Here is a 27572-nt window from a genome sequence, read left to right as displayed (position 1 = left end):
AACGTTACCCTTGGCTTGGGTCCCGAATCATGTAGATAAAAGTTGTATATAAGATGCTCTCACCTTATCGGTTGCCCCTAGAGCTGTTAAGCTTATACGTTCGCGCAATCTTTAAATCCGGGAGTGAAACACGCTTCCAATTGGCCATAATGGTGCTATCCAACCGCGTACTCTCTGCCATCACCAAGCTTGGCTTGGTGGCCGGCTCTGCCTATGCTGAGAGTGAGTATATTTGGCCTAATGCCAAAACTGACTTGCTCGAGTCTATGCTCTATGAGCAGCAGGGATTTGGAGCTGGCAATTCCCCAGCAACCTTTATAGTTCCCTGCGAGAAGGTCAATTTTGGTACTGGGCGTAACGGAGCTGCAGAGTGGCTGCGAACGGCATACCATGACATGGCAACTGCAGATGTCGTGGCCGGTACAGGTGGTATTGACGCGTCCATTGGGTTCGAAGTAAACCGCGATGAGAATCCTGGTGTTGGATTCAACGAGACGCTTATAAATCTAGCCGCGTTTCTGACGCCCCGTTCATCCATGGCGGACTTGATCGCTTTGGGGGCAGTGTTTGCTGCGAATGGATGCTCAAATGGAAGTGTCGAGATCCCCTTTCGAGCGGGTAGAGTTGATGCTACAGGACCTGGTGCATCGGGTGTGCCCAAGCCAGAAGAAACGTTGGACGAGCACATTACCAGCTTCCAGAGACAAGGATTCACGCCACAAGAGATGATTGGGTTGGTGGCATGTGGTCATACCCTAGGAGGCGTTCACGGCGTAGATTTTCCGGAAATTGTGCCAGTTGTTAATGATCCAGTAAGCCGCTCTCTAGATAGCCGCTGCTGATTGTTACATGCATTGAAGGCCGGCTATACAAGCACTTTGAGTAGGCTAACCATTATGCACAGGCAACAGATCAGAATACACAGACCTTTGACACAACTAACTCGGGAATGACTGCTTTCGATAACACTGTGTAAGACGAGCTTTGTTCCTTTGGACGACTTCCAACTAACTAGAAGCCAGTGCTGTCCAGTTCGTGAACAATGTTACGCAGAATCCTCTGGCGTTTGGTCACAATGAGACCACCAATTCCGATGCCAGAATATTTAACTCTGATGGGGGGGAAGTAATTGGTAAAATGGCAGATTCTGCATCTTACTTTTACCAAACTTGCACAACGCTACTCGAACGAATGATCAATACAGTTCCCAAGGGTGTAACTCTTACGGATCCAATCCAGCCCATTACCGTAAAGCCTTCCAAACTATTCGCCACTATTAACTCGAATGGAACGATGACCATGTCCGGTACTATTAGAGTATGTTACTTCGTCCCATTGATATGCGCACAATACAAGACAGAACACTAATGCAGTGAAAACAGCTTATTGGTCCCGTAACTGCCAACCCAAATCGCACAGTCAGGATTCACTTCCATCCTCGTTCTGGAGAGAGCTGCACGGATACAAACGATTGTACCGTTAGCAGCAATGTAGCCTCAGTCGGTTCTGCTCATGTCATGTACGGAAACCCTCCTTTGACTTTCTGGTGGTACCAATTCTCGACGGTGGTTCCCATCACACAAGGTGTTTCTGGATTTGATGTAGAGGTTGTAGATAACAACAATGGAGTCACCAACAGCACCATGTACAAGAATGGTGGACAAGGATTCCCGTTCGATGATATGATCGTTACGCAGCCAAAGCTGTCCTGCTCTGAAGTACAGTTCAACGGACTGATGAACTTGACTGTTGCAGTAAGTCTCCCCTGCTCGCTAATATACACTGTTTAGAGATGAAATCTAATGGCGCCAATATAGATTCGCGATGACTCAAAACTCGATTCGTTAAAGGCAATAGTCCATGTGCCAGACCCCATCATCTCTACCACGCCAGCTGTTGGCTCCATACCCCTTGACTTTGTCAAAGTCGGTTCCATCGTAGGATCAGGCTATACCCTCTACAATGCCACTATTGTAACTGGGGTCAGTCCTGCCGATTTTCACAATGACTTCGCTGGAACCTATATGCGAACCTATGACCTGATTGCTTCAAATAGCACACATACCGTGGAAAGGGAGTTCAATATGATGGATGGGCTCAACGCGTGTCCGGATCCCAGATTTTAAAAGATCAAGGGGGGTTATTCGTGTAAATATTAATAGGCATTTGTAAATAGCACTCAGTACACATAGCATAGTGTCGCGAGTAGATAGAGACATCACAGCACACATATGTAGTAACATGATGATGAACTGAACTATTTATTAGTACTACCCCCTCTAAAATACAAAAGGTGAGAATCTTGGGCAAAAGTGGAGTTCCACAATTATTACAGGACAACAATAGTTATATAATACCACAAAAACTGACTGAAAACCGCTCGAAATAGCAAGCGACAGCACTTTATCCAGATTACCAATTTTCTCATTCGCTTCGCTCGCATGCCAGAACCCTAACATCTCTATCAATGAGGCGAGGGGGCACAACGCCAATGTCGTTGCAGATTTCACAAATGAACAAGGAATACTTTCCCTGAATATGTTCGAGAATGTGACCGGGCGTGTAACCATCAAGCATGCCATCGAGCACGTCCAAAAAGTCAAGGGCAGATAGTGGTTGGGTAGATATATACTCATTCCTTGACTTTCGATCAACTTCAACGAATTTTCGGTCGTTTCCATAGAATGTCATACGTTCTCTTCCATAAACTCCAGTACGGCCTCCACCATCGTCATGGGCTTGGGTATTTCGTTTTAGGCCGTAGTCGATGAGCCAAATTGTGTCCTGTGCGTATGTCGAGTCTTGTATTTGCATAGACATAAGAGTGCGAAGAAAAAGACCTCGATGGGTTTTCTCTTCAACATAGATACTAAAGTCTTGGGGGAACATAGTCATCGTAAGGTCGTCCCACCAGCTCGAATCATATTCGAACGCCAGGTGTTTTATTCCGCGTAGACCAGTATTGTCGTTCACCATACAGATATCATCCATGAGAAAGAGAGATCCTCTACGAGGTCTGATGGTCTCACTTCTGATGGTATCTGGATTGAGGGGCTGAAGACATATCAGATCTTGATTTGGACGTATGGTGAAGAACCAGTTTATGTCGCCCCGCGGGAATACAAACGGCACACAAGCATCTACATCAGGATCATTGTAGTCATTGTAGCCATTCCAGAGCTTCGTTGCCCAAGATTCCAAGTTGTAGTAGTCTTTAATAACTTCTCTGGATTCCCAACATGCACTCCACATACCAAAATCCCAAAGATATGAAGACGGATTGTTATTGGTCCAAGAATGACTGCTGCCGAATTTTGGCGCAGCAAGGCAGAAAGTCTCTCCGTGGTTATATTCGCAATTCGAGCCCCGATGACACTGAACTCGAAGGTTTGTAAGTTCATCGCCATCCTTTTTGAGATTTGTCACAGAGAAGAAATGAGCTGCGGGACGAGATGAGCTGTATAGCCGCAAAGCACGTTCCCAAATCATGAGCCGTATCTCTGTTGGGAGACTGGCAAACAGATGAAATTCTGCTGCCATTATGTTTCATGTAGAGACGTAGAAATAAGAAGATAGTACCAAGATAGGCCTTAGTCGACTTTGGTGATATTTGGTTGAAGAAGTTGGTTGAAGAAGTTGGTCTTTTCTATGCGAAATATGAACAGTTAAAAGATAAATCCTGAAGCAATGGGAAGAGTTATTCTGCTTTTATACCCCTATAGAGGCGATCTGGCTAGTATCTAGCAATTTTTAATATAGTTTTCTTGTCTTGAGCTATCTCCCCAAAAAGTTTATTCGGTAGAAGTATCCACTAGGAGCTTTTAAATTTTATCCTCTACGAACTCTGTATTAAAGTTGCTCATACTTTAAAGAAATCAGGTCAGTTTCACCAGATAGCGTCCTGTTGTGGCTGCAAGGACCGATTTTGTAGCCCCAGGTGTCTGTCCCATCCTGTATACTAGGCCTCTACTACTTCACCTGCTTCCACTACCTCTACTATTTCTATTACTTTTACTTGCAGGTAAGTGAAAAGAATTATTATTAGAGCATAGAAGAAGAAAAAGCTGGTAAAAAATGCAATCTCACCACCAATTAGTCTGTTTGACCACCTTTTCCTCTTCTTCTTCTTCTTCTTCTTCTTCTTCTATATAGTGCCAGGATATTCAATTGGTAATAGCGCAAGCATCAAATTTAGGAGTAATAACGAGTAGAGATGGGCGGCTCTGTAAATTGTCAGTAATAGATGCGTATACTATCAGAAATTGTACTCACCTCCAACTCGACGGTCCAGTTCTACGTAGAAACATCGAGCGGAAACGAGGGTATTGTACTGACTGCAATCTTGGAGGTCTCGGCTTGGGCGAAAACGCGTTAGCTTCAATGTGGCGAGACTATGAGAATGGGACTCACCACCACTATTTGGCGAAGATTCTGTAAAGAGTGCCAATGACCAGAAACAGATAAAAGCGTTACAAAGGCATGAGTGCTTACTTGAATCTTCTTCTCAGCTCGGGGGCCCTTGCTGGTGTTCTACTATATCAAGTAAGTATTCAAGATTCGTTCATTAGACTACAAGACAAATACCTTCTTTTGCGGCTAGACTACATTGTTGGACGTGGTGGACTCAATTTGGAGATAGTTGGTCAAATGGACTGTTATCCTATAGATGAAAAAATTCTCTGATAACCTGTTAGCAATACGGATTTCCCGTTGCGAAAGGGGATGGTGGTAGTAAGACTAACTTTCTTACCCCGAGGGACAGACGGGCATCTACAAACGTATCAGTCCCCATTATCCATATTTAAATGCTGTAGCAACCTTACCGCCGGTTTTTATTCGGGCTAGAGAAATAATATGGTGTTGGCCCAATTGCATGACGATAGCTATTCGATAAATGATCGCACGTACCTGCACTGTGGTTTGACTGGAATAGTCTCGCTAGCCAAATGTATCGAAACGAGATGCTCGACGTTTTGGAAACCCACGATGATGGTTAGTTCTATTGGCAAAGAAACAGATTCAGTGAACGACACGAATATACCTAATGTGGTATTGGCTGTGAAGTACCTACCGATTGCAGAGGGAAAAAAACTGAAACGCGATGTCAGTGATTCGTGCGTTTTCTCGGACACAGGGTTTGTCGAAGGTGCTTACCGCGGGTACAGGATTCAGAAGCCTGGAAGAGAAATAGAGAAGAAGAAGAGAAGAGAAGCAAGCAAGCATCAGGTGGGATACCTGACCGATATTCTTCTTTTTCATGCAGGAAGTGGAAGAAGCAGCCATTCAGAATGTTCATGTACGTTTGCTTTCTTTTCCACTACTAAAAAAGTATCTAATTGTATTAGAGAAGGTAGAGAAGGTAAGAAGGTGAGAAGGTAGAGAGGGTGGAGAAGGTAGAGAAGGTAGAGAGGGTACTAAACGTTTTGCTAAGTTTGCCATCGCTCTGCCAACCCAAGGCCAAACTTCAAAAGTCGGTCCTTTTTTCTAAGAAGGTGTTTGCGTACACGTAATCTTTTCAAAAAGAAAAGCGCACAAATTCCCAGCTAAACCTAAACTCCAAATATTCAGCCAGATATACAAAACTCAAATCGAAAAGATTGTGAATCGGCGGCTATATATATCTAAGGACCGCCCACACATTCTCCCGTTGCGTGCTGCATCTGACAAACACATACATGTTCAACGCTCCAAGTTTCCAAATCGCCAAAAATATGTCTTCACCAATAAGCATGAATAGTTCGTCGAAATTAACATGCCGCCGGGCGATTCAAATTACCAAGTCTGTCTTGAAGATTTAGGAGGAGATGAAGATGAGACCCGGGACTAGCAAGCTGGCCGATGCGCTGCGCTGCCAGGCAATCGACACCATCGCCAATGCATGTCCTGACGGCGAAGAAAATCTCGAAATTGCTTAGAAATCTTTTGAGAGAATGGTCCAGATGTCAAAGGCTCATATAACAGAGAAAGAAGAGCAGCGGCACGAGATCATTCGGGCCGAGAAAGGGTTGGAAACAATGAAAGAGGCTCTGAATATCAACAAGACTCGACTTCAAAGACTGGAATCTCTGAAGACAAATCGCTCGAGATGGGCGAAAAAGAGATCAAGGGCAGAGAATGGCGTGGGGAGGGTGCCGATGAGAGCAAAGCTCCACCAGCCTCTTGTCTTGATCGTGTCAACTCCATGAGCAAAGTTTACGCAGTTCCAAACGAGAGCTGCTCAATGTGATGAGAATCTACAACCCAAGAAATGAAAGATACCACAGAGTGCCACTGCCACCAGCCATGGAACATCTTTGCCACCAAATGGGTTAGATACTCTATTAGTTTGCCACCCATGAAACATCTACATCATCGAATGAGGCAGATACTCTCTTGGTTCAGCCGAGGAATACTTTGCCATCGCCGAATGGGACAGGTACTCTCTTGCTTGGAAATATACATTGGTCGATATAAAACACAGCATTCGTGGAGCATCTTCGAGTGGCGACTCACACAAGTACACATCTTTTCCCGAATTGACTCGCCATAGGGGTCGATGCTTGTTACCAAACTCCTAGATAGCACATGAGAGCCTATAAAAAGTGGACTACTTATTGCAGAAGAAATCATTAAAGAATCTCTCGAAGAGAAGTTTCGGCCAGATATCGACTGCGCACCTCTACACAGAGGGGAAAGTGGGACGAAGTCGTTGAAGTCATGCTACTCATATTTTCAAGAGAAAGCCACGGAATGATTGGGCCACAAACAACAGTGTGGTCTAATTTCAGAAATCGGCTGTTCTAGTCGCGGTTAGACGAACTTCGAGCCTTGGTGTACATCATACCACGTACAGAGGGATCAGGGGAAACACTCTATTTCTCCCAGGGTATATGTGTTGTATGGGTCTTGATGAGGCGTTGAGCTCATCTCTTGAACCTAACTCCAAAACGTCTCGTCGAATCCCTTCCTCGCATTCTTGACGTCTTCGTGCCGAAATATCTCGTTGAAGTTCTTGCTCGAACGCTCGACATCTTCGTTCTAAATCTGTCTCCATCGATGTCATCGACCTTCTTCTAACATGGGAGATGCGTTAAGATCCAGAACTGATACTGTTTCAGAAAAAGAAAAGCTTTTCTTCTCACCATGGCGTCTTTGTAGAGGCTGGACGAGAATTCCCCGTCTCTCTGCTACGGGCTGTATGCCAAGGGATGATGGGATACCAGTCTCTTGAATCTTCTCAACACATACTGGGCACAGGCAGCGAATATGACGAAAGCTGACCAACAAAACTACATTCAACTTCTTAAGAATTGTTCCTTCGTTCTTCCGATGATGCCACTGACAATTCCAGCGTCCGCTGTACAGAGACTTGACAGCCAACCCTTCTTGGACCAAATACGTGATGCTCAAGGCCATCTTGGGCAGAGATCCTCAGTCAGAAGAAAACAGCACTATGCATATAGAAATTATAATAGAAGCAATAGAGGCAATAGAGGCTATAAGAATCTTTAAATACTTTAGCGTTTTCGTTTTTATTCGCGTATCGTCACTTTGCGGTCTTTATTTTGTCTCTTCCCTCCTGCCCAGTCATGTCTGTAAAGTATAACCAGAGTCAGTGCCGAGACGTACTTTCAAGATATTTTTGTGTTCTAATCTAGACGTAAAATCTTTTCGACACAAACTTTCGGGAGTGGATGGCGGTACTTTCTTAGCTATCCGGCAGGCCTGGTGGGAATTGAAGCTCTCTTGAACTTATCCCAAGAGTAAAGAGTACAAAAGCCGTTAATTACTATCTACCTATGTATCACAGACTGCTCGAGTCTTTCTCGCCTATATAAACATATCTTCAAGCATCATAAAAGCCCTTCTAAGCCTCCTTCTTCAACGCCTCAAGACCCTCTGTCGGCCTCGGTCCTCCGCGACTCCTCCTCTCTTCCTCAGCACCGCTCGCCTTCCATGCGCTCAAGATGAGATTCACAATGTGATCCACACCCACGTCCTTCTTCACCTGTGCGAAAACCGTCGGTCCTCCCTCTCGCATCTTTCTCGCATCCCTCTCCATGACTCCTAAGTCAGCACCCACAGCCTCAGCCAAATCCGTCTTGTTCACCACCAACAAATCGCTCTGCGTGATTCCGGGACCTCCTTTCCGGGGCACCTTGTCGCCACCGCTGACATCGATAACGTAGATGATAAAGTCGGCAAGCTCGCGGCTGTAGTTTGCAGCCAGGTTATCACCACCAGATTCAATGAGCAGCAGGTCAGAATCGAATTCGGCGTGCAGATCTTCCAGAGCAGCGAGATTGGCAGAGATGTCCTCGCGAACAGCAGCGTGAGGGCAGCCGCCAGTCTCGATGGCACGGATGCGCTGCGGTGGTAAAGCAGCGTTGCGGGTGAGAAATTCGGCGTCCTCCTTGGTGAAGATGTCGTTTGTGACGGCAGCGAGAGAGTATTTTTCCCTGAGCGCAAGGCAAAGCGCCAGCATCAGAGCTGTCTTGCCTGAGCCAACAGGACTGTAGACAGCAGCAGATTAGCATCTATAAAGAAAGAAAGATATTTCTCATGGTGAGAGTGGTAAAAAAAAATAGCTGGACTTACCCGCCGATTCCAATCGTGAACGCACGATCAGACCAGGTGCGACCTTCTACGATGGGCATTTCTCGTCCGATATAGCTTCCAGGACCATCGAGGATTTCGTGAGAGTGGCCGTGCTCTTGAGCTGAGAAGCCATTGTGGGAGTGCGAAGCGCCGTCGTGAGAGTGAGTGTGCGCCATGTTTTGCTATTATAGTAAGGAGGATTAAAAAAAAAAGTAAAAGCTTAAAAAAAATTGGAGGAAAAGAAAAATGGCAGTGAGTAAAGAGGCTTTCACGCAAGGGAGCGCAAACTGAGACAACGTCACGTCAAAATCATGGCGGCCGATAAGAGGTGGGGGAGGGGTTGATGATGAATGGAAGTGTGGGTGGAGCCAAGAGCTTGATTTGACAATTAAATTGAGCTTCAGATATGACCTCTTATCTCTGAAAATAATAAAAATAAGTCATGGCGCATATCCCCGTATGCGCTTCGACCTAGTGGGTGAGAGTCGATGAAATGCGTTAGCAGGTATAGTAGTTGGTTCAATACTCTTCATTTGCTCCGTCATAATGTACAGCTCGTACACAGGTCTATATAATTACACAAGCCAGAGCCAAACCTCTTCCTCGCCTGGCTAAGATTTTTTTTTCTTCCATCTATCCTCCTTTTTATTTCCCCTTTCCCCGTTGACCGACCGTCTATTGAGCTGTCGGTGATGGCGCATTGGTATCATCCTTGGGAGAAATCGGTGCTGCTGATACCTCAGTCACGCCAGCATTCTCCAAAGCTACAGACTTCTTGTTGGCCATAAACTCTCCAATCTTGGTCAGCATCTCCTCTGACAGCTCTGGCTCTCCACGCTCATCGCGAGCTTCCCGGTTCTTCTCGTGGAACTCATCCAATGGTGTCTGCATAGCCTTGATAGTCTCCTTTCGGCCCTTCTTCAAAGCCTCTTCCATCTCCTTCTTCTCAATGTACCATGCCTCGTGTCTTGTTCTGAATCTTGAGAACTTGTTTCTCAGCTCGTCCACAACCTGCTCCGGCATCGGTGGTGACAAAAGTCCGTAGTAGAATGATCTGTCTTCAACTTGCTCGCGAACAGTGTCTGCGGCCATTGTTTCGAATTCGGGGACCTCGACCTCGGGCCAAGGAATCACAACGTTAAGACCAGGCACCAGGCGATCCCACTTCTTGCCGTACTGCCAGCGGTCCAGGGACATGTTGGGAGATTGCATGTTCGGAGGCACTGCCTTGAGCTGATTTATGACGGTGTCTCGGGTGACTCCAGTGTCGGGGTTTGTCATCGGGTAGACGAGGCGGATGGATGCGATAGAAATGGGCATTGGCTGTGGTCGACTGGGGTTGCCAAACATGCCTTGAACAACAGCCTATAAACAGTCAGATATTAGCATGGTTTGAGAGAATTTTCTGAGAAGAATGAACATACCTGATGGCGGTGCTCCAAGGTAACGGTTCCAGACTGTGGCTGGACCGACCTGATGCGATCAATCTTGCCCTTGTCCGGACCATCCTGAAGAACCACTCTGTCGCCAGGCGCAAGGTTCAACTGCTTCACACCTCCAGCCCAAGCACAGCGCTGCTCAATCACTTTCGGGTTCGGTTGGTGCAGTCCATAATTTGACCAGTCCTGTCGCACATTCTCCTTGAAAGCGCCGTAGTCATTGAATCCCAAGTCTCGCTTAGGCGCCAAAGGCCCCAGCTCCCAGTCTTCTTTCCGGGCTTTCCTTGCGTCTTTGAGGTTTTGTCGGACTTCCTCCACTGCTGATCGTAGCGCAAGACGACTTCGAAGCTTGCTGTCGACATTTTCATGCTCCATCTGGAGTCTCGCGCGGCGGGACGCCTGGCGCTGCGCCTGGGCCGCTCGTTTCGCTAGTTTCTGCATGGCTGTGGGAGAGAATCAATATGCTTTGTCTATGATTCCAAATCGCAGCCCATTGATCGCAATGGACGCCGCCCGCACCACCAAGAATAGATCGTGATATCGACTGATGGTCTTTTGCGGGACGACTTTCCAGATGGACTCGGAAAATCTTCGATTCGATCCAGGATGGGCTTAGCGCGGGACATGGCAATGCGGCACTGATAAGCTGATAGGGCCAGGTCAGGCGTTGGCTAAGGCGGGGTGTAACAATGGTTATGCACACTGTGCATTATGGGGGGCTTTTAGTGAGAGCTTGGTCTGCTGCCTGGCTGTCTGACATGCCTGCTGCTCTGCAAAAATACAGTGCACATACAGCTCGGAGGAGGACGCGTTAGCACGGGGTACCTGTACTTGCTCTTGGCAGCACGCTAATGACGGCGAATTCATTGTGATGCTACAAGCGGCGTCGCGGAGCCTTGGAGAGATTGCAGTGAAATAAAGGGGATGGAGTCAGGGAATAGGGAAGAAAAAGCAAAGCAAGCAAAAATAGGAGAGTGTGTTTGATACAGTGAGGCCATGGCAGGGAGTAGTCGATACCAAGCATCTACTTGGCGTTCGTATACTTGTATTCGTCACACAACGCCGCACTTTGATGGGGCACGGAGAGCACCAGTTCCCCGATGCCTTTTGGGTGCATTTCAGCTGCAATTTCAGCTCCAGCTCTGGCTGTAGCAATCAAGGCAACAGAGGACTGTTCACGCTGTGCTTTGACGCCCAATGATGGCATTTGTGCATCCGGATCGAAGGTTACTAATGTATCTATAACTCACAGTGGACTGGCAGCTCCATAACCACGGAACCAACAGGCCCAACCAGGAAATGCGTCGTGAGCATGCCGATCATGTGATCCCTTAATTTGAGGTCTGGCGCATCAGCTTCACTCACTGACGCTACTGCTTGCACTACCACGGCCGTGCAGCTCCCCAGCTTGGCTGTACGTACTAGTACTAATTTATGACAGCTCTTCGGCATGCATGCAGCAATTGCTGTGGCCAAGTCCTAGATGGCGTAGGACTTTGCCACCAGGAGTTGCAGGGCCGCATGTCAGGAGGCACACAGGCCGTGTCACCCTGCCTAGGCTTCGGGAAGCGGTCTGGCTGACCTGGGGAAGATAAAAAAGACGAGCCTTAGTAAGGTGAGATTTGGTGATGGCGGTGCGAAATACGAGGTCGATGCACCGCACTTGACGTCGGTGTAGCACAGTTTAAATACATAGCAGCTTGTTGTCATCCCCAACAATTCGTTTATGCCGCTATTAGAATAGCTGCTGCTGAGACAAGGCTTTATCTTGATTCACGATGAAGCATCATGGGATGTCCTATAAGGATACGAGCAGCGCCAACAACGTCCGGGGTAGTAGGCCTTTTACTCCAGCATCTAGGGAGCACGGAGCATCTTCAGAGGCGACAGCCGGCCACTGCTCGCTGCACTGCACGCACCCGGCCTCCAACATGTAGGCCTAGTATCTGCCTTTTATTCGTACATGGTGTTGCTCGCCGAATGATTCATTCACAGACATGATCAGATTAAAAGTGGCCATCTCAGTGAGCTTAATGCAGCGGTACTCAGTACTGCATTGGCGGAAAACGCAGCTCTAGTGCTAGTTCAGGGTACTTGGCACTGTAACCTGCCGCTGTTGATGATGCTGCGGCGCCCGTACTCACTACCCGCTGCAGCATAATTCCATTCTGCCGGCAAGCGCCCCCGTACAACAGCGCAAGTACAGATACTTTGTCTCAGCTTAGCGGTGGAGCTCCATCTTATAAAGGATCAAGTAACGCTCTTTGGCGCTCGCAGGTGCTGCGCCGTACGGAGCTCCGAGTAGCGTGTACCTGGGCTCTAGCGCTGGTGCTCTGCCTCGTCACATGTACTGCCCTTATCTCCCAGCAGCGTCTCAGCCACCTCCCGCTGAGCGACGCGTCCAGGCCGGCATCCCTCGAGCCTCAGTCTGTCTCTTCTGCAGCCTCGTTTGCCGTGCCGTGTCGTGCCGTTGCCGTAGTAGCGGTCAGATAAGGTGGAAGCAATGGGACCTATTGGCTGTAGAGTCATTCAATGTATTACAAAGAGCACAGCTCGGCGACCAGAAGCTGCAACCGCTAAAAGAACGAGTCAATGCCAGGTGCTGTGATTACTGAGTACCGAGTACATCTCCCAAGGCTTAGTACCTCGTAGTACCTAGCGCTGAGCTCTGCAGTGGCTGGACACAAAACGCAGCACGCGCTGCACAGCACGCAAAAGCCGGGCCACCCCTCCTTTCTGCCACCTGGAACAGGCAATCAAGCCATGGAGCCATTGGCGAGTCCCCAGAGAAATTGTTGGTTGCCTCAGGACGCGCTAGCCAAGGTACGCAGTACAAGTGCAAGTACAAGGTACCGCCAGCACAGGCAGCGCTGAGAGCCGGCGTCGCCAGGGCCACCGTTGTTAATTAGAGGAACAAGAGCTGAACAAGAGTTCACTTGTCAGTCATTAGATTTGGTGCATATGTGCTCTGCAGCTAAAATTCTGCCTAAAAAAGACGCCTCAGGATATAATTTGGTAGTCCTAAATAATCTCGTTTTTTTGATGATTTTATTTTTATTTTATTTCTGCCGCTTTGCTTATTATTCCTGCATCATATACCGAGTCCTCTAGGACCAGCGAGGATTCACCAGCCCCCAATAATAAAAAGCAGTGCTCGCTCCCCCTCTCTCCACCCAAAGTCACCCGGTAGCGCCAAGTACCCAGTACTTTGTGCCTGCAAAAGCCAAAAAAGGCCCAGGCCAGACCAGCTTCTCTCTCTCTTCCGTCACAATCCCCCTTCTGACGTCCATCTCTCTTCCTTTCATTCCATCACAACAGCCATCCACCAACGCCCGAGACGCTCTCTGCCTTCATTGTTACCAGCCGACGCTTCTTATCCATCTCTTCGAATCCCTCACAGACGCCATGGCTGAAATCCGCCGAAAGCTCGTCATCGTCGGCGACGGTGCCTGCGGTAAAACCTGTTTGTTGATGTGAGTTCTGATGCCCATCGTATGTGCGGCACGCTTGCTCGAGCAGCCGCCATCGCCTCGAGCTTCACGATGCATGCAACGCATCGCCCTCTGATCAAAGTAACGAGTCCAGCTAACCTGTTTGCTGTGCAGTGTCTTCTCCAAGGGCGCTTTCCCTGAGGTACGCATTGAAACGCAGCCTATCTGCATCCCCTATTTTGCCCTCCGCCGCGTTTTCATTTGCCGCCGCCTTTTATTTTCCCGCCCCCAGAACCACCACAACAACAATATCATCATCGCCATTGGGAGGTGATGCGCCGACCCGAGCCCCTTCTTCTGCCATCTCCTGCCAAAATTCTTGATAGCAGTTTGCCGCAGGACCAAGATTGGGTGCTGGGTGGTGTTGGCACCCGCCCCGACCGCGGCAAAATTTCTTGACGTGTCATAATCTAGCTACGGGCTCCTTATTGAGCTAGAGCCTCATTATCCTTATCCCCATCAGATTCATCACCACCATCTAACATTGCCATCTACCATCAATCTCTCCCTTGCAAAAGGGAGAAAAAAATGGAAGAAAAAATAAACAACATCATTACGTACTACCCCATAATCAACGTGATGCTGACATACTATATCTTTCTAGGTCTACGTCCCCACCGTTTTCGAGAACTATGTCGCCGATGTCCAGGTCGACAACAAGCACGTTGAGCTGGCCCTATGGGATACGGCTGGCCAGGAAGATTACGACCGTCTCCGACCTCTCTCTTACCCTGATTCTCACGTCATCCTGATCTGCTTCGCCATCGACTCTCCTGATTCTCTGGACAACGTCCTTGAGAAGGTACGTCATCCTGCCTTGCAACTGTCTCTGAAAATGGAGAAATGCTAACGCGTTACCTATAATAGTGGATCTCCGAGGTTGTTCACTTCTGCTCTGGCCTCCCCATCATCCTGGTCGGTTGCAAGAACGATCTGCGAGACGACCCCAACACCATCGAGGCCTTGAGGGCAACCAACCAGAAGCCGGTTTCTACTCAGGACGTGAGTACTTATCTTTTGAACAGCACCTAAACACGCAGACATACTGACCTCGTATTTCCATACAGGCTGAGGCTGTTGCCAAGAAGATTGGTGCCTACAAGTACTTGGAGTGCTCTGCCCGAACCGGCAACGGTGTTCGTGAGGTCTTTGAGCACGCCACTCGTGCCGCCCTCATGTCCCGCACCAGCCGCAAGAGCAGCCACAAGAAGTGCCTTGTTCTGTAAACACGTTTTATCTTTGCGCCCGTCTATCTCAGACGCAATCCGTTTCCATTCTCGGCTCGATTCCCCCCTTTGTTTGTAATTCGATGCGTTTCTTGCTCTTCTTCACTAGCCAGCTGAAACAAACAAATACATGGCTGGTTTGGTGATAAAGGGATGGGTGTCAGCCTCAATGGTTTATCGGCTGTTTACGGATATAGGTTTTCTTTTTTCGGGGGATTTTGGAATTCGATTGTCTCGTTTTCCGTGTCTCGCTTCGCCAGCGGCCACGGCGAGAAAGGGTTATTTGGTTGCGTGCATGGTTCTGCAGTCCCATCACCGTCATGGAGTAAGGATTCTCTAGGGAAAGAGAGATGATTCGCGAGAGAAGGTAAACCAGAAGTTTTCCCCCCTTATGCCTCTGTCATAATGCCGGCGGGCAAGCCGGACTTGCTTTACTGTATCTTCCCAGTGGTGCGAAACGGGGTCGACGAGCCTAATGTTGGAGCTGGCTTTCTTTTTTCTTTAGCTACGAGCGGTTGATGGTTGATTCGGCAGCGTACAGATGGAATAGAAGGGCATGCAGTTTGTCTAGTTTATGGGAGGAGAGAAGGGAGACTCAGAGCGAGAAGAATTAGGGAGGAGATGTAAGTAGGTAGTCGTGGATTTGTCGCACTTTTTTGGAAGTTGCCGGGATTCGTGAGCGGTCTCTACAACAGGTTATCATACATTGTTTCGTTTTTTCTTTTTCTACTTTCTTCAGTCTCCAGGCACGAGGATCTGCGCGCTGTGTTTGCTTTTTAATTGTTTCCTTTTTTAATTTGGCTTGGTTGTAATATTGGTTTATCTTTTACACAGAAGTTTCTAGATTGCGGATAACCCATCTTGATCCCTCAAAGCTGTGAACCTCTCCAAGTCGTGATATGCAGACATGGTAGCTCTACCGCAAGACACGGGTGCAATATGATGTTTTCTTGTAGCACAGCAGGTGCCATGGTTAATTTCTCCTATGGCGAGTAGCTACTCTAGCTGCCTATTAAAATATGCATGAAATGCTCTCTCCCGTCAACGCCTCGCCTTGATGCATGTTTATCGTAGTCATATGTCATTATCCCATCCATCCATCCATCTATCCATCTATCTGCCGCTCATCAGCCCATTCATCCAGCCTCAGTATCATCTCGTCATATTGTCGTGACTAAACAAGGCGTCGACGTGGGAAATATAGTAGGGGCTTAGACGGGGCAAGTCTATAATATTGTGTCAGTTGTAAACATTATTGTTCGTGTTGCTAATAGAGACTTACGGCACCGCACTTGGAGCAGGTCTTGGAGCTAGAGTCCATGGCGGCAGAGCACTTGGGGCAAGAGGCGTGGTTGAAGTTGACGGGCTCCATTTTGTTATGTGGCTATTTCAAGCTGCAGCAGAAAACAACTGTATATAGTATGTAATAAAGATTTGCGATGGAATAAACGGATGGAGTAGGTTGTCGGAAAGAGAGTCTAGGATTTTGAAGCTGAGCGGGGTCGTCGTCTTTATATGTCGGGTCAGTTATCAGTAGGTAGGCAGATAATGGCTATAGGTCGCTATGGATATAGTTTAGGACTCGGCACATCGCGGCGGGTAGGCAGTCGGCCGGTGAGGCCTTGGAGTCCCATTGGCTTCTACGAAGGGGCACTATTCACTATTGAGGTATACCGCTATTTTCATCATGCTATTAGTCCCTGTGTCAGTAGAGTAGTGGATGGAACTAGCAACGAAGACCCAACGGCTTTTCAGAATGCCAACATGAACTGCAACCCTCCCATGTGTCTATCTGCAAAGACATTCTATGTGCCGTTTACCCACTAAATGAACCTCTCCAATAAGATGGTCAACATGAGAGCACGGATAAACAACAAGAGGGGAAGGACAGGATTGAGGGATCGATTCTTTTTTGGAGAAGCTTCTAAGGGTTGTATCCGCTCTTGTTTCGGGGGGCTTGATTTAGCGGGGGCTGTGTGGGCTCATTAATCTAAACTACTTTGCTATGGGTTGGGTAATGGGTGAGAGGCGATTGGCTGTGGTGTGGCCATTGCTTTAGAGGGTGGTTTTGTGCCATGACATGTAGTAGGCTGATAGGCAACAGTAGTATCTGATAGATGGTTAATGTACATGGCATTTAATGTCTACACGCAGCTGCTGTTATCTCTCCGCCATCTGCCGGTGAGTTATCGGTGTCGGCGAGATGCCGTTGATCCTTGCTGCTTGCATCAGGCAGAAGGCTGAAACTCCATGATCATGTGCTCTCTTTGTGAACCCGTGACGTGCTGTTTTGGGGAAACGAGCGGCCACGCGGATACTTGCGGCGATGGAAGTGAGGCGGAAACGAGGCTGCTGATGCACCGTTTCTAAAAGCGTTAGAAGAAAGTTTGACAGTAGAGGCGGCGTTGATCGCCTGGTATCGTTGAGGGTTTGTGGCTACCCGGCAGTTGATGGGAGTTTTGCTCAGGATTCTTCTATACACATACGGAGTATACACGGGTGAAATGTATACAGCTCAGCTTATTTCAAGTTATACCTAGATACGTATTATAATGACTTTTCATATTTTCACTGAGCAGCATATTCCATATATATGTCTTCATTTAACCTATCTATGGAAATCACCGCTGCTAGTCTCACACAAAGCCGTGTATAGCCCAAAAAGCGGTAACAAAAAGTCTAACCAGACTTTCTTATTGTACATACAGTCCTGTTCAATCCTTGTCCCTACATCTAGGGAGTTATGCATATTCCTTTGGTTCCATGCTCTCTATATATATGTATTCGTAGTCATACAGTTACTAATTTCTATAATTTCAAGTTCGTGGGCTTTGCTATTCTACGTGCATTGCGCTGTAGTCTCTGAGCCTGTTGGGACGACAATTGTCAGTATAAACTCATAAGTAGGGCATATCGTGACACAAAGAAAAGACTCACCATTAATCATTTTATCTATTGCCTGAACCACGCTGATTACCATGACGGCAACTCCAAACACCACAATTGCGCCAGCCACATATGTGCGCCAACTCCTCGTCGTCAGCTTGATGTAGCACATGGGCGGCAGGATATACGCCATGGCAACCGCGCTGGTTGCGCCCACAAGCTCAAAGACGATGCCCAAATCACATGTCAACATGCTCAGAGTCGTGGCACCTATAACTAGTGCTGTGCTGATTATCAGATGTCGTCGGAGATTAAACGGCTCGTTTGGATAAAAGTATGTGATCATGACCTCGCGACAGACGAATGCTTCCAGAGGTAGAGTCGTCAACATGTTGAGCCCAAAGCACAATCGTGCGACGTTGACCATGGAGTTATCCGTTGAAAAATTATTGAGCACATTGCCCATTGTCTTATCGCCAAAGGTGAGGAAGCCGCCGAGGGCCATGATTAGACATGCGAGCATGGAGACGATGGTTGAGTAGTGCGTGACGCGGGAGAAGTTGTCGATGGTCGGTGTTTTTAGGGAGCCATAGATGAGGAGGGAATTATGATGGCAGACAAATGCTGTGCGTAGCGATAATGTTAGCTATGCTCTTCAATTGTGGTAGTAGTTAGGGTAGAGGATATGAAAGGTGTCCATACCAAATGATATCACACCAATAGCTTGAAAGATGCCGCTGTTGATTGTCAACAGCGGCGTGCTGAAGGAACCGCGGTCTGCAGATGGGACAAGCACGCCTTGCACCAGCACTGTAACGACAATGACCAGCATGCCGATAAGAGCCAATGTACTCGCCTTGGCCAACTATGTTTGAGCAGTATTGTGTTAGCAGGTGTTCACTCTCCTTGAGCAAAATCAAGATCAAAGGCGAGCTGTATATAAACCGTACCTTTGCAATGTCTCTATACAATGTCAATGGGTAACTGATTCCCATGCAAAACACTGCAATCGCAACTCTTCTATTCGTCAACAGCCCCAGCACCGGCACACTCCCCAAGTCCGTCCATATAGCTGTCAAGACATGCGGAATCGTATCGCCCACAATCACTCCAAACGCCACCATGCCGCCAAAGGCAAACACCCACTGCGCAACGCTGATCGCAATCAGTCCCGGCCGTCCAAAGCAATGCTCGACCGTGCCTTGGAAGCTGCTCGTCCCGCTTAGCTTGCTGTTGATGACAATCAAGCAAATGGTCCAGTCCACCACCGCCGTCAGCGCAACGAGAAGCACCGTGCCCGCCAGCAGGCCCGCTTGCCGCATTGCATATGGCTGGCCGATGATGCCGGCGCCGATGATGGAATTGGCCATGTTCATAAAGGCGGATTTGAGCCCGGACTTTGGTCGCCGCAGCTCTTCCGCCACGGCGTTTTCTTCATCGTCTTCGCCCGCGTCGTCCCATTCTCGAGCTACCGTAATGCTGGGTGCCTCGATTTCTGTGAGCAGCGGTACGCGATGCGAGTCGTTTATGGAAGTAGAGCCATCGTCAAAGTCGAAGCGATCGTCGGACGAGAACGAGGACGTCGAAGGCCGTCCGTGGAGGGGTCCGTCGCTGAAGTTGAGGATGCGCGGCGTCAGATCGAACTGCACTCGGCCTGGCGTTCGCGGCGTCTTTGACTCAATCTCAAAGTCGGGTCGTGGTGCCTTGAGCACGCTCGTAATGATGGAGAGGTCGCCTCTCTCTGGTTCGCCGGCCAGCAGGCCTCGGTCTTCGTCGCCGAAGGTGGTCTCGCCGTAGTTTTCCTTGGCCATGGTCATTATAACAGCGTGGCGGCGTCTCGCCCGGTCACCATTTTCGCACGGGGCAGCAAAGAATTAATAAAGAAGACGCGGACAACGAAGAGAAGTGCAATTTCCGCCTCTGCCTGAGCAACCCGTGCCAAGTGTCGACGCAAAACGAGTCTATGAGCTGAGAAATATCGCGTCTCGCAGGGCCAGATTCAGGGGCTTTGGTGTTTCTCAATGCTATTGCAACCGGAGTTTGACCCTGAGGACCCGAGAGCTACGCAATGGCAGCCCGCAAGAGGTTTAGTGCCGCCTGTAGATGTTGGAAGTTATTCCCGACTAGGCTAAGCCGCGGCGGGCTTCTGGGTCTATCTATATCCGCGCCGGCGGAGCACAGGCGGGTCGGTACCTGCTGGAATCCAGATTTAGTGGGCTCTGGGGCCTATAATTAAATTGATGTGTTATTAAGAATAGAGCTCGTAATCAGCTGCTGTGAATGCTGGAATGGATTATTAAAGAAGAAGGAAGGAATAAGAATGATATAGATGAGCTAGCATATACAGATTGGTAGTTTGTTGGTCATAGCCCCGTCCTAGAATCCTATGACCTCAGCTTACATCCTTATAGTATAACTCTATCTTCCATCGTGCCTAGTGACAAAGAAAAACTACAGTGCCTACCTATGACGCAAACATTCTGAAATAGTAATTGTCTGCCAATAGAATTATCGGACGAGGCGTGCTAGGAGGTTGGGTCAAACCACAAACGTAGTAGTAGTTTGCTATTATAATAGCAATGTATCTGAGACATGGGCGATCACAAGGTAGCGTTAAGTAGTTGGCGCGAGGTGGTACTGCTAAAACAAATCTCGATAGATCGCTGCTAAGAGTTAACCTCACTGTTGTTTCTCTAGCCTATAAACGCCATAATTTTCGACATCTACCAATATGAGAATACTGTGGCGCACAGTAAAGCTGCTCAACGTTGTCACGCTTTCTTATGATTTGTTCTACTATAGAAGCCGTACCAGTTCATTGAAGATATACAAGCATACATGTAAATAGTAAATATTGGCTCATTAATAAGTAATATATGTTCTTGATAGCCACCACTACATATACAACTTCTTGATCTATCCAAACAATACGTGTTGTATACTGGAAGTAAACAGTTTCTTCGGCGGTCTTGCGCGAGCTGGGGCGATAATACTCTCGGTCTATTTGACAGTAGTGTTGATGCAAATGAGGCAAATTGATTTTTGAAAGGCAATTGAACAACCCAGACATGTTCAAATAGACAACATGGATCCTCGGCTGCTGCTATGGTCGAGTTTTTGCGGGTATATCCACTGCTTATCTACCAATGCACAAGTCTTTGCCGGTTAGATCATTCATTAAATCTATGTAAATCATTATTTGTTGCAATTTTTGGACATATTTATTGCTACTTATGATCCACAACAACGGATCATCATTAAACGTCTTAATGTCTGTGGCCAAGAGACTTCAAAAGCACTATCGACTTGTAAGTGTCGAAACAGCTCAGGCAAAAGAGATCTAGCAATTGCCTGTGAGACAACAAAGGTTATACACAATGCGACGGTATGGAGTCCCTTAAATGTGATATAGTTCAAGCCGCAGTGGAGGAGCTCTAAATTTCATAATGAGTGCAGCCTCAAACTGTTCGAGCGTGAGCGATTCTTCAGCACAAAAAAAACCATCGTAGCATCTCGGTGAGGTCACAAGCATTTTTCTCTGAGGCTGCAACAGAGAGATTGGCAAGTGTTTCTTGGAGCATCCCGTTGATTTCTTTCAGAAACGACTTTAAGCTTTTAAGAATTGAACTCGGGTGCCGCTTTGCTTGATTTCATTCAACATAAACTTTGCCAAGATGAAGAGGCTGTCGACTTGCTTCTTCGTGGATTCGATAACTTCCTGCTTAAACTCTTCAGAAACCTAATTGACAAAGAGATTTATACATACAGAAACCAACAAGCAGGGCATAAAGGAAATATTTGGGCTATAGAATGACCCTAGATATGAGAAAGTCGATTCTGCAAAGTTATATCCAATGCCGGAATGTGATATCAAAATTTCAAATTGCGTAGAAGAGTAAGTAGTGGCATATCAATTCCAAATCTGGAGAAGGAAACTGTTGTTGAGATTTTATGAGATATTTATCGTTTAATAAGCTATGTAGCGTTATGTTACCCAGCCATATTACGGTTGTTCATTTATTTAGATAAAAACACCTACTGCGCGCCTAATAAAGAGTTGACTCACAGCATAGTGGCCCACTGCGTAATTATAATTGGACTTTGAGTGGAATGCATTGTGAGCCGCGGGCCAATGCAAGACAAGAGGAGCACAGGCATCACGACGTCCGACCATTGTTGCAAAGCCTGCAAACCGAGATGAAAAACGGAATATAGAGGCTGACTATTGCCGATTACCGATCTTTGGTACGGTGAACTTTTTATTTTGCAGCGGCGACATGTTGAACATAACCTAGGTCTTTGGCTTGAAAGTAAAAAATTACTTCTTGTTTGCTGAGTCAAAATATATGCGATATATATCGTTTACCATAGAACCATGTCAAGTGTTTGTTAAGTTAGAAATAGGATACCTTGTATATTAATTATCTCCAGTGTCTACTGAGACAGATTGGATTAGGAATTCTTCGCGAGTTGGGAATTTCCAAGTTTTGAGGCTATACGCTGACTGAGAGATCTATGAAAATAAGATTTCTAGATTGTCTCACACCGTAATGTACGATTTCCTCAAAACTGTGAGCATTTGGCCTTTGAAATAGATAGCGGAAGAGATTTCCTGATTTTGTCTATACTAATAGAGTATATGAATGCGTAAAGTTACACAAAGACGGTTATACGAGTACACAGATGCGTTATCCAAGTATACAATTAGGATTGTTTATAAATCCGTAGCAGAATAAAGGATATGAATAGTTTTCTTAAAATATTTTGGAAGAGCTAACTAAGCTCGTCGACATCAACCGCTATCGCGTTGCTATAGACGAAATGAAGGCACAATTTACAGCCCGGGAATAGATAGCGCGGAAAGACTGTATAAAACAGCGAGTTTATAGCGATTCATGCAATCTCGGATGTGATAAGCCAGTAACCTCGGGATATGCCCTCAGCAACAGAACAAGAATCATCAAGAGAAGATGTAAAAGGCTTAATTCTCTCTACTGAGGTGGGATATCTGATGTAGTTATAACTAGATATAAATAAGGTTCAGTCCGGTTACCCCTTAATATCCCCCTGTTATAAAGATGATATGTCCTCATCATCAGAGCTCTCGAATCCGAGATATCCTCCATTCAATTTAAATCTCCAAAAAGAGGTTATCTTCAATCTGCCTGTCACAATATTATTCGAGCTTAGCAAGGTGTTGGCCCACGCGATTCATCTGTTCGTTTTATTGCTAAATAGCTTCTACAAAACTGTTGAGGATTATCTGGAAGTCAGAGGTCGTCTTTTCTTCGGCCTTCCGCTATATATCAGCCACTGCTTCCCACAAACGCTTCATTCTTTTTCTTTTTTTTATCTCTCTCATATCAGTCTTGAAATCCTTGATACCTTTCTTCATCTTTTCTCAGGATATAATCCAAGCATTATAAAGAATCTGCGCTAATTCTTCCAGTATCGGAGGTGCCTCTGGCTTTATCACGGGAGAGGATGTCTTGATTGCGGGCGAGGATGTCGTTGTGGCGTTGGTGGTTTACTTTGTAGACATCTTTGAAAGGGGATCAGTGATGAGGGTTTGCTTGGTTTTCGCAAGTCCGTGTTCGGGCTTGTGGAAGGATTGTATAAAACAGCGAGTTAGTAACAAACACGGGCGAATGAAGTACAACAAGCCCTGGAGGAACTTCAATCATACTCCTATAATAGACAAACTTGGCATCAAGAAGCAGAATTTCGTCGGAACTTGCCGAAAAAAACGGCGTGATAATCGCCGTGATAATGGTCTATGGGGCGGTAGGCGGATATGACTGGCAACCTCAGGACACCTCGGGGTCAGAAGCCAATGAGTGGCTACGTGAGGCTAAAGAAGATCGTTGTTGGAGTCATGTAGACGAGAATCGACGTCAGAAGTAGGTCACTGACTTCCAGAACCACCCCTTTGACCATGTCCACATATCACTGCTCTGTTAGGAACTCAGGATGAATGGATCAAGATGTTCGTTTGATGGGGAAATACTCGGCACGAATCTTTAGCATCCCTATATCAGCTAACTTGACAGGCTCGCGGTTTATACCACCAAGCTGTCCCAAAGCTTGCAAAGATCGTTAAACGATAAACCAATTGAACCTTTGAGAATGTTGATTTTCACAGCCAGCAATACATTCAACAAATCAAATACTATAGATGATATGGATCAGGCAGGGCCCATGTAGTTGATAGACTCTGCTTCTCAGGAGTATTACTGATGCAATAACAACCCTTTGGGTCCCCAATCACATTATATTTGCTTTATCAGGAGACAGAGTATAAATTGAAAATGGCGATAGTTATTCAAATCTGCAGAGAGGTCTGTGAATACAAGATTTGTTCGCATTTTACTCAAAAACTCTGATAGATGTAGTTATTCGGTGGAAAGTTTCGGTCTAGTGGCAATAACTGCTTCTATATTAGACGAGCGACGAGATAATCTGCTTTCTTTACCTTAATTTTTGTGCCAGAAATACGTATTGCAGGTAATCAAGTAGATGATGGCATGTTGAAGCGATTCGTATATTAAATATAAGCTTAGGAACAATCACTGAGAGTCATGTTCCGTCTTTGATTCAACGGTGGTTCGATCAAAGGAGGTGTTCAAAATTCAACAATACACTCGATATCTGGGGACAGATCAGCATATTAATTGGGGCATGATGGATCCCTATGGAATCAAGTGGTGCAGAACTCGTTTTCAAACCCCTCAATTAATAGCAATTGTGTAAAACTCGGTATTCGGTACGAAGAAAGCCGAAGGCCAGGAGAAATCTCACACTCATCTCATGAGGCTTGAAGATAGAAAAAAGGACGATTTGGGGGCAAAATGCAAAGCTCTGATGTAGAGTTATTTACTTCATTCACTCCCAATCGGGGCAACAGGTGTCCCGTCACAAAAAGACCATGACTAGCTATGTATGTTTACAGGTCAATTTACACATCTTCGCCACCAATGTCCTTGGTAACTTTACTGCCCATGGCTAGAATTTGAAAGAGGAATATGCATGGGGGCCGAAATGTAGATCTTCTCGCTGTGATACTCCCGCTATCACTTCTATGGCCTGACTCTGACACACTAGTTTCGTTCCGTCGCTTCCGCGTATACTAACTGGCTAGGCAGGGTCGCTGTAGGAAAAAACCCAACACTTGCTAAGATTTTGGCCCACAATAGAAGACATAGCCACCAAGAATCACGATATCTTTCTCAGAGGGTCCGTTTATTACCGAGGCCCCAAGTATACTAGGGGCCTACCTAGCAGCGTTACATTCGCCTTAAAATGCGTGCAAGATCATTTCCAAAAGAAGAAAAATGGAAAGAAGGAAACGAAAAAAGAAACGCCCTAGTGGATCAGATAAATGACAGCTCGCCAGGAACCGGCAAAGCAATGTTACACTGCGAACTTATGCAATGAAGCCAGCATAACTATTTGTATTTGCTATATTTATACAATAGATTTTGCACAGGATTTTACTCCTTGCGAACTTGCGTATCGGGCCTTCTCCTTACCCCGTCTATACTTATTAGCCGCAATTCCGTACCCGCGCCTCTACAAGGGCCGCTGTTAGTTCTCACGCTGTCTGCCGTAAGTAGACTAGATTGCGATACCAAGATTCCTTCGCTCGAAAAGCTTCATAGGGACGTCGAACCACCCTGAATGTCACATCGTTCGACGCCCAAAGTAGCCAATTTGCGTGACAAAACTGCTCAATAAAGGCATGTGGATGCAATTGAATGCTAAATATACGCCCTCTTGACGGTGATGCCGTATTATAAGTTAATTTTAGCGTCTTTGCGACGTATTTCGCCTTTTGCTGCCGCTTGGAGTCATATAAGAGTACATTTACAAGAAAAGGAATATACACGGCGAAGAGAATTCATCCGAATAATATATTGTGAAACAACTAGGATTAATAATACAATGTTGCGGGTACAGGAAGTGTAGCTCAGAGTTGCGGCATCATCAGCTCGGAGTGTTCAAGCCGCACACCGTACGGAGTAGAACTTCCGAGTTTGGATCCAGTACAGACAAGTGAGCGTAATCGGAGTTATCATTTTGCCTAATGCAGCTGTATCGAACAAGTGGGTTCGACTCCAGCCAACAAAGAGAGGGTTCAACTCAAAAGTTGCCGCCTGCCCCTAGTATGTTAATGCGCGTTGGTTGTCATTCTTCTGCAGACCGCCCCTCTGTTTCCCCAAGATCTCAACGGCACTGCCAGTACTCACTGGCCAATGCGCTTGGGAATCTTCTACCACTGGCCAAAGCGCATGAGAATGTCATTAATGGCCAATGCGCTTGGGAATTCTACGATCTCTAGGATCCACAACACTATAAATCGGTTCACGTAGATGGAAACGAGTTTATCATGGAGCTTAAATCTAAAACCAGTCTATAATACATTCGATCTATTTTGAAAAAACAACTTTTCACCAAACTTTATGCCTCTCTATATCTTGCTCTGAATCCTCGTCATCTAACATCAACTCGTCTTTTAGTGCTGCTCAAACAATCCCAACATCTTGTATCTAGGAGATGAGGTGTGGAAGTGGGTGATGCCCTTGGCATATGTATCAAAGTTGGCTCGGTACTCTGGCTCATCCTCAAGAACAGCAAGCACACGCTCACGGACTCTGATACCCTCATCAGCAAGGGTGCCCAGTGCTTCGATGACGGTGATGTTTTCTCTTTGGGCGCGCATGTCAATGTAGTTGCCCTTCTCGCCAGCCAGTAGCTCTTTGTAGAAGGAGATGACATCGTTAACGATGTTAGTAAAGACGATAACATCAGGGATAACCTGGCAATATTTATCCAGTCCACCAGTAGCCAGGCTCGGATCTGAGGGTCGTGCTAGAGCCAAGAGTGCATACATCGGGGAAAGCCCCGTTTTGAAGCGCAGCCAATCAGGGAAGGCTGGTGCCTGGGATTGGATCTCAACGTCCTTGGTCAAGGACTCGATTCCAATGCCGTTAATGAAGTCATAACAGGCAATGGTAATCATGTTGGCAACAAGGGGGTCAAAGTGCTTCCACAGACGGGGTGTGAGCTCACGGGCATACCAGTCAAGGACTGGATCACCGCATGGCTGGCCAGTGGCTACGTTGAGTTGCAGTTGGCGGAGCACGTCAGGCTTCTCCTCGAGGATATCTTCGGCGTGAAAGAAGAAGATAGTAAGCTGAGCAACTATGACCTGGTACTCTAGGGGGTGGGATGATGTGAAGTCGGCAGCAACATAACACGCCATGGTGAACTGATCTTTGGAGTTGAGATAGTCCAAGTGGTCTTTGAGGCTTGACTCTTCTAATTCTGCAACAACTGCTGAACGAAGCTTGGCAATAGGTGTCAGACTGAGAGCCTTTTCATCGATCTTGTAGCCGCCCGTAACCTCGGAGACGAAATGTGAAAGAACTTCACGGATGGTGGCGCGGTCCGTCTATTCTTTGTGTTAGTGGAAGGGCCACCCAGTACGTCATATGTCATGAGTAAATCATACCTCAGGAATAGCCATCATTTTGACTGTAGATGTTGATAAAGCTATATGTAGTTGGATATGTTGATATGTAACAGCCAAAAATAAATCTTTATGGCTTGAGGTTGTGATGATGGCACTTGAAATAAAGTATATAAGTGATTTGCTGAATGGCTCTTAAATACAACTTCAGAGTCTGGTGATTTTGTTCTTTATAGCTTATTTAACCCTGTTTGAAAATGGGATGATAGAATGAGGAATGAAAGACAAAAACAACCGGTTGAACATGGCTTTTTATAATCCTCGACCTTCTACAAAATATGGATAAGGGGAGGAGACGCCGAGGAGGAGAGAGGGGGGGGGGGGGGGGGGGGGGCGGGGGCCGCCCCCCCCGAAACCGAAGTAGGCGGGTAAAAAAGTTACATTTTGCCCCAAGCGTTGGTGCGAAATAGTACCGAAAACAAAA

The 27572-nt window shown here is 46.7% G+C and overlaps 7 protein-coding genes across 7 annotated transcripts; 2 read left to right on the top strand and 5 right to left on the bottom strand.

The window, feature by feature from the left end:
• Positions 1–149: 149 nt before the first annotated feature.
• GGI43DRAFT_388697 (heme peroxidase) lies at positions 150–2126 on the top strand (the record flags this gene model as incomplete). The annotated part of the gene is made up of 5 exons (XM_083204099.1): positions 150–812; positions 905–972; positions 1023–1317; positions 1383–1754; positions 1818–2126. 5 exons carry the CDS (start codon positions 150–152, stop codon positions 2124–2126), a joined length of 1707 nt encoding a protein of 568 aa, XP_083055410.1.
• A 298-nt stretch (positions 2127–2424) lies between these two features.
• On the bottom strand, positions 2425–3540 carry GGI43DRAFT_388696 (uncharacterized protein; the record flags this gene model as incomplete). The annotated part of the gene is made up of 1 exon (XM_083204098.1): positions 2425–3540. The coding sequence occupies one exon, from the start codon at positions 3538–3540 to the stop codon at positions 2425–2427; it is 1116 nt and encodes a 371-aa protein (XP_083055409.1).
• Positions 3541–7846: 4306 nt separating this feature from the next.
• On the bottom strand, positions 7847–8753 carry GGI43DRAFT_388695 (CobW/HypB/UreG, nucleotide-binding domain-containing protein; the record flags this gene model as incomplete). Its single annotated transcript, XM_083204097.1, has 2 exons — positions 7847–8492; positions 8578–8753. 2 exons carry the CDS (start codon positions 8751–8753, stop codon positions 7847–7849), a joined length of 822 nt encoding a protein of 273 aa, XP_083055408.1.
• Positions 8754–8902: 149 nt separating this feature from the next.
• On the bottom strand, positions 8903–10583 carry GGI43DRAFT_276856 (KOW motif domain-containing protein). Its single transcript, XM_083201162.1, has 2 exons — positions 10002–10583; positions 8903–9942 (listed from the first exon to the last, which is right to left on the bottom strand). The coding sequence occupies exons 1-2, from the start codon at positions 10455–10457 to the stop codon at positions 9253–9255; spliced, it is 1146 nt and encodes a 381-aa protein (XP_083055407.1). The 5' UTR covers positions 10458–10583; the 3' UTR covers positions 8903–9252.
• A 2787-nt stretch (positions 10584–13370) lies between these two features.
• On the top strand, positions 13371–15462 carry GGI43DRAFT_418433 (ras family-domain-containing protein). Its single transcript, XM_083207545.1, has 5 exons — positions 13371–13489; positions 13622–13649; positions 14112–14309; positions 14375–14509; positions 14575–15462. The coding sequence occupies exons 1-5, from the start codon at positions 13422–13424 to the stop codon at positions 14731–14733; spliced, it is 588 nt and encodes a 195-aa protein (XP_083055406.1). The 5' UTR covers positions 13371–13421; the 3' UTR covers positions 14734–15462.
• A 1402-nt stretch (positions 15463–16864) lies between these two features.
• On the bottom strand, positions 16865–19673 carry GGI43DRAFT_418427 (transmembrane amino acid transporter protein-domain-containing protein). Its single transcript, XM_083207544.1, has 3 exons — positions 18570–19673; positions 18322–18484; positions 16865–18243 (listed from the first exon to the last, which is right to left on the bottom strand). The coding sequence occupies exons 1-3, from the start codon at positions 19434–19436 to the stop codon at positions 17573–17575; spliced, it is 1701 nt and encodes a 566-aa protein (XP_083055405.1). The 5' UTR covers positions 19437–19673; the 3' UTR covers positions 16865–17572.
• A 6312-nt stretch (positions 19674–25985) lies between these two features.
• Positions 25986–27430, bottom strand: GGI43DRAFT_431864 (isoprenoid synthase domain-containing protein). Its single transcript, XM_083209478.1, has 2 exons — positions 27131–27430; positions 25986–27070 (listed from the first exon to the last, which is right to left on the bottom strand). Exons 1-2 carry the CDS (start codon positions 27146–27148, stop codon positions 26132–26134), a joined length of 957 nt encoding a protein of 318 aa, XP_083055404.1. The 5' UTR covers positions 27149–27430; the 3' UTR covers positions 25986–26131.
• Positions 27431–27572: the final 142 nt, after the last annotated feature.

This window comes from Trichoderma evansii (assembly GCF_050947405.1).
Source record: "Trichoderma evansii strain SZMC 28006 chromosome Unknown GGI43scaffold_36, whole genome shotgun sequence".
Taxonomy (NCBI): domain Eukaryota; kingdom Fungi; phylum Ascomycota; class Sordariomycetes; order Hypocreales; family Hypocreaceae; genus Trichoderma; species Trichoderma evansii.
The sequence above is the reverse complement of the archived record's forward strand: the minus strand, read 5'-3'. Positions and strand labels throughout refer to the sequence as shown.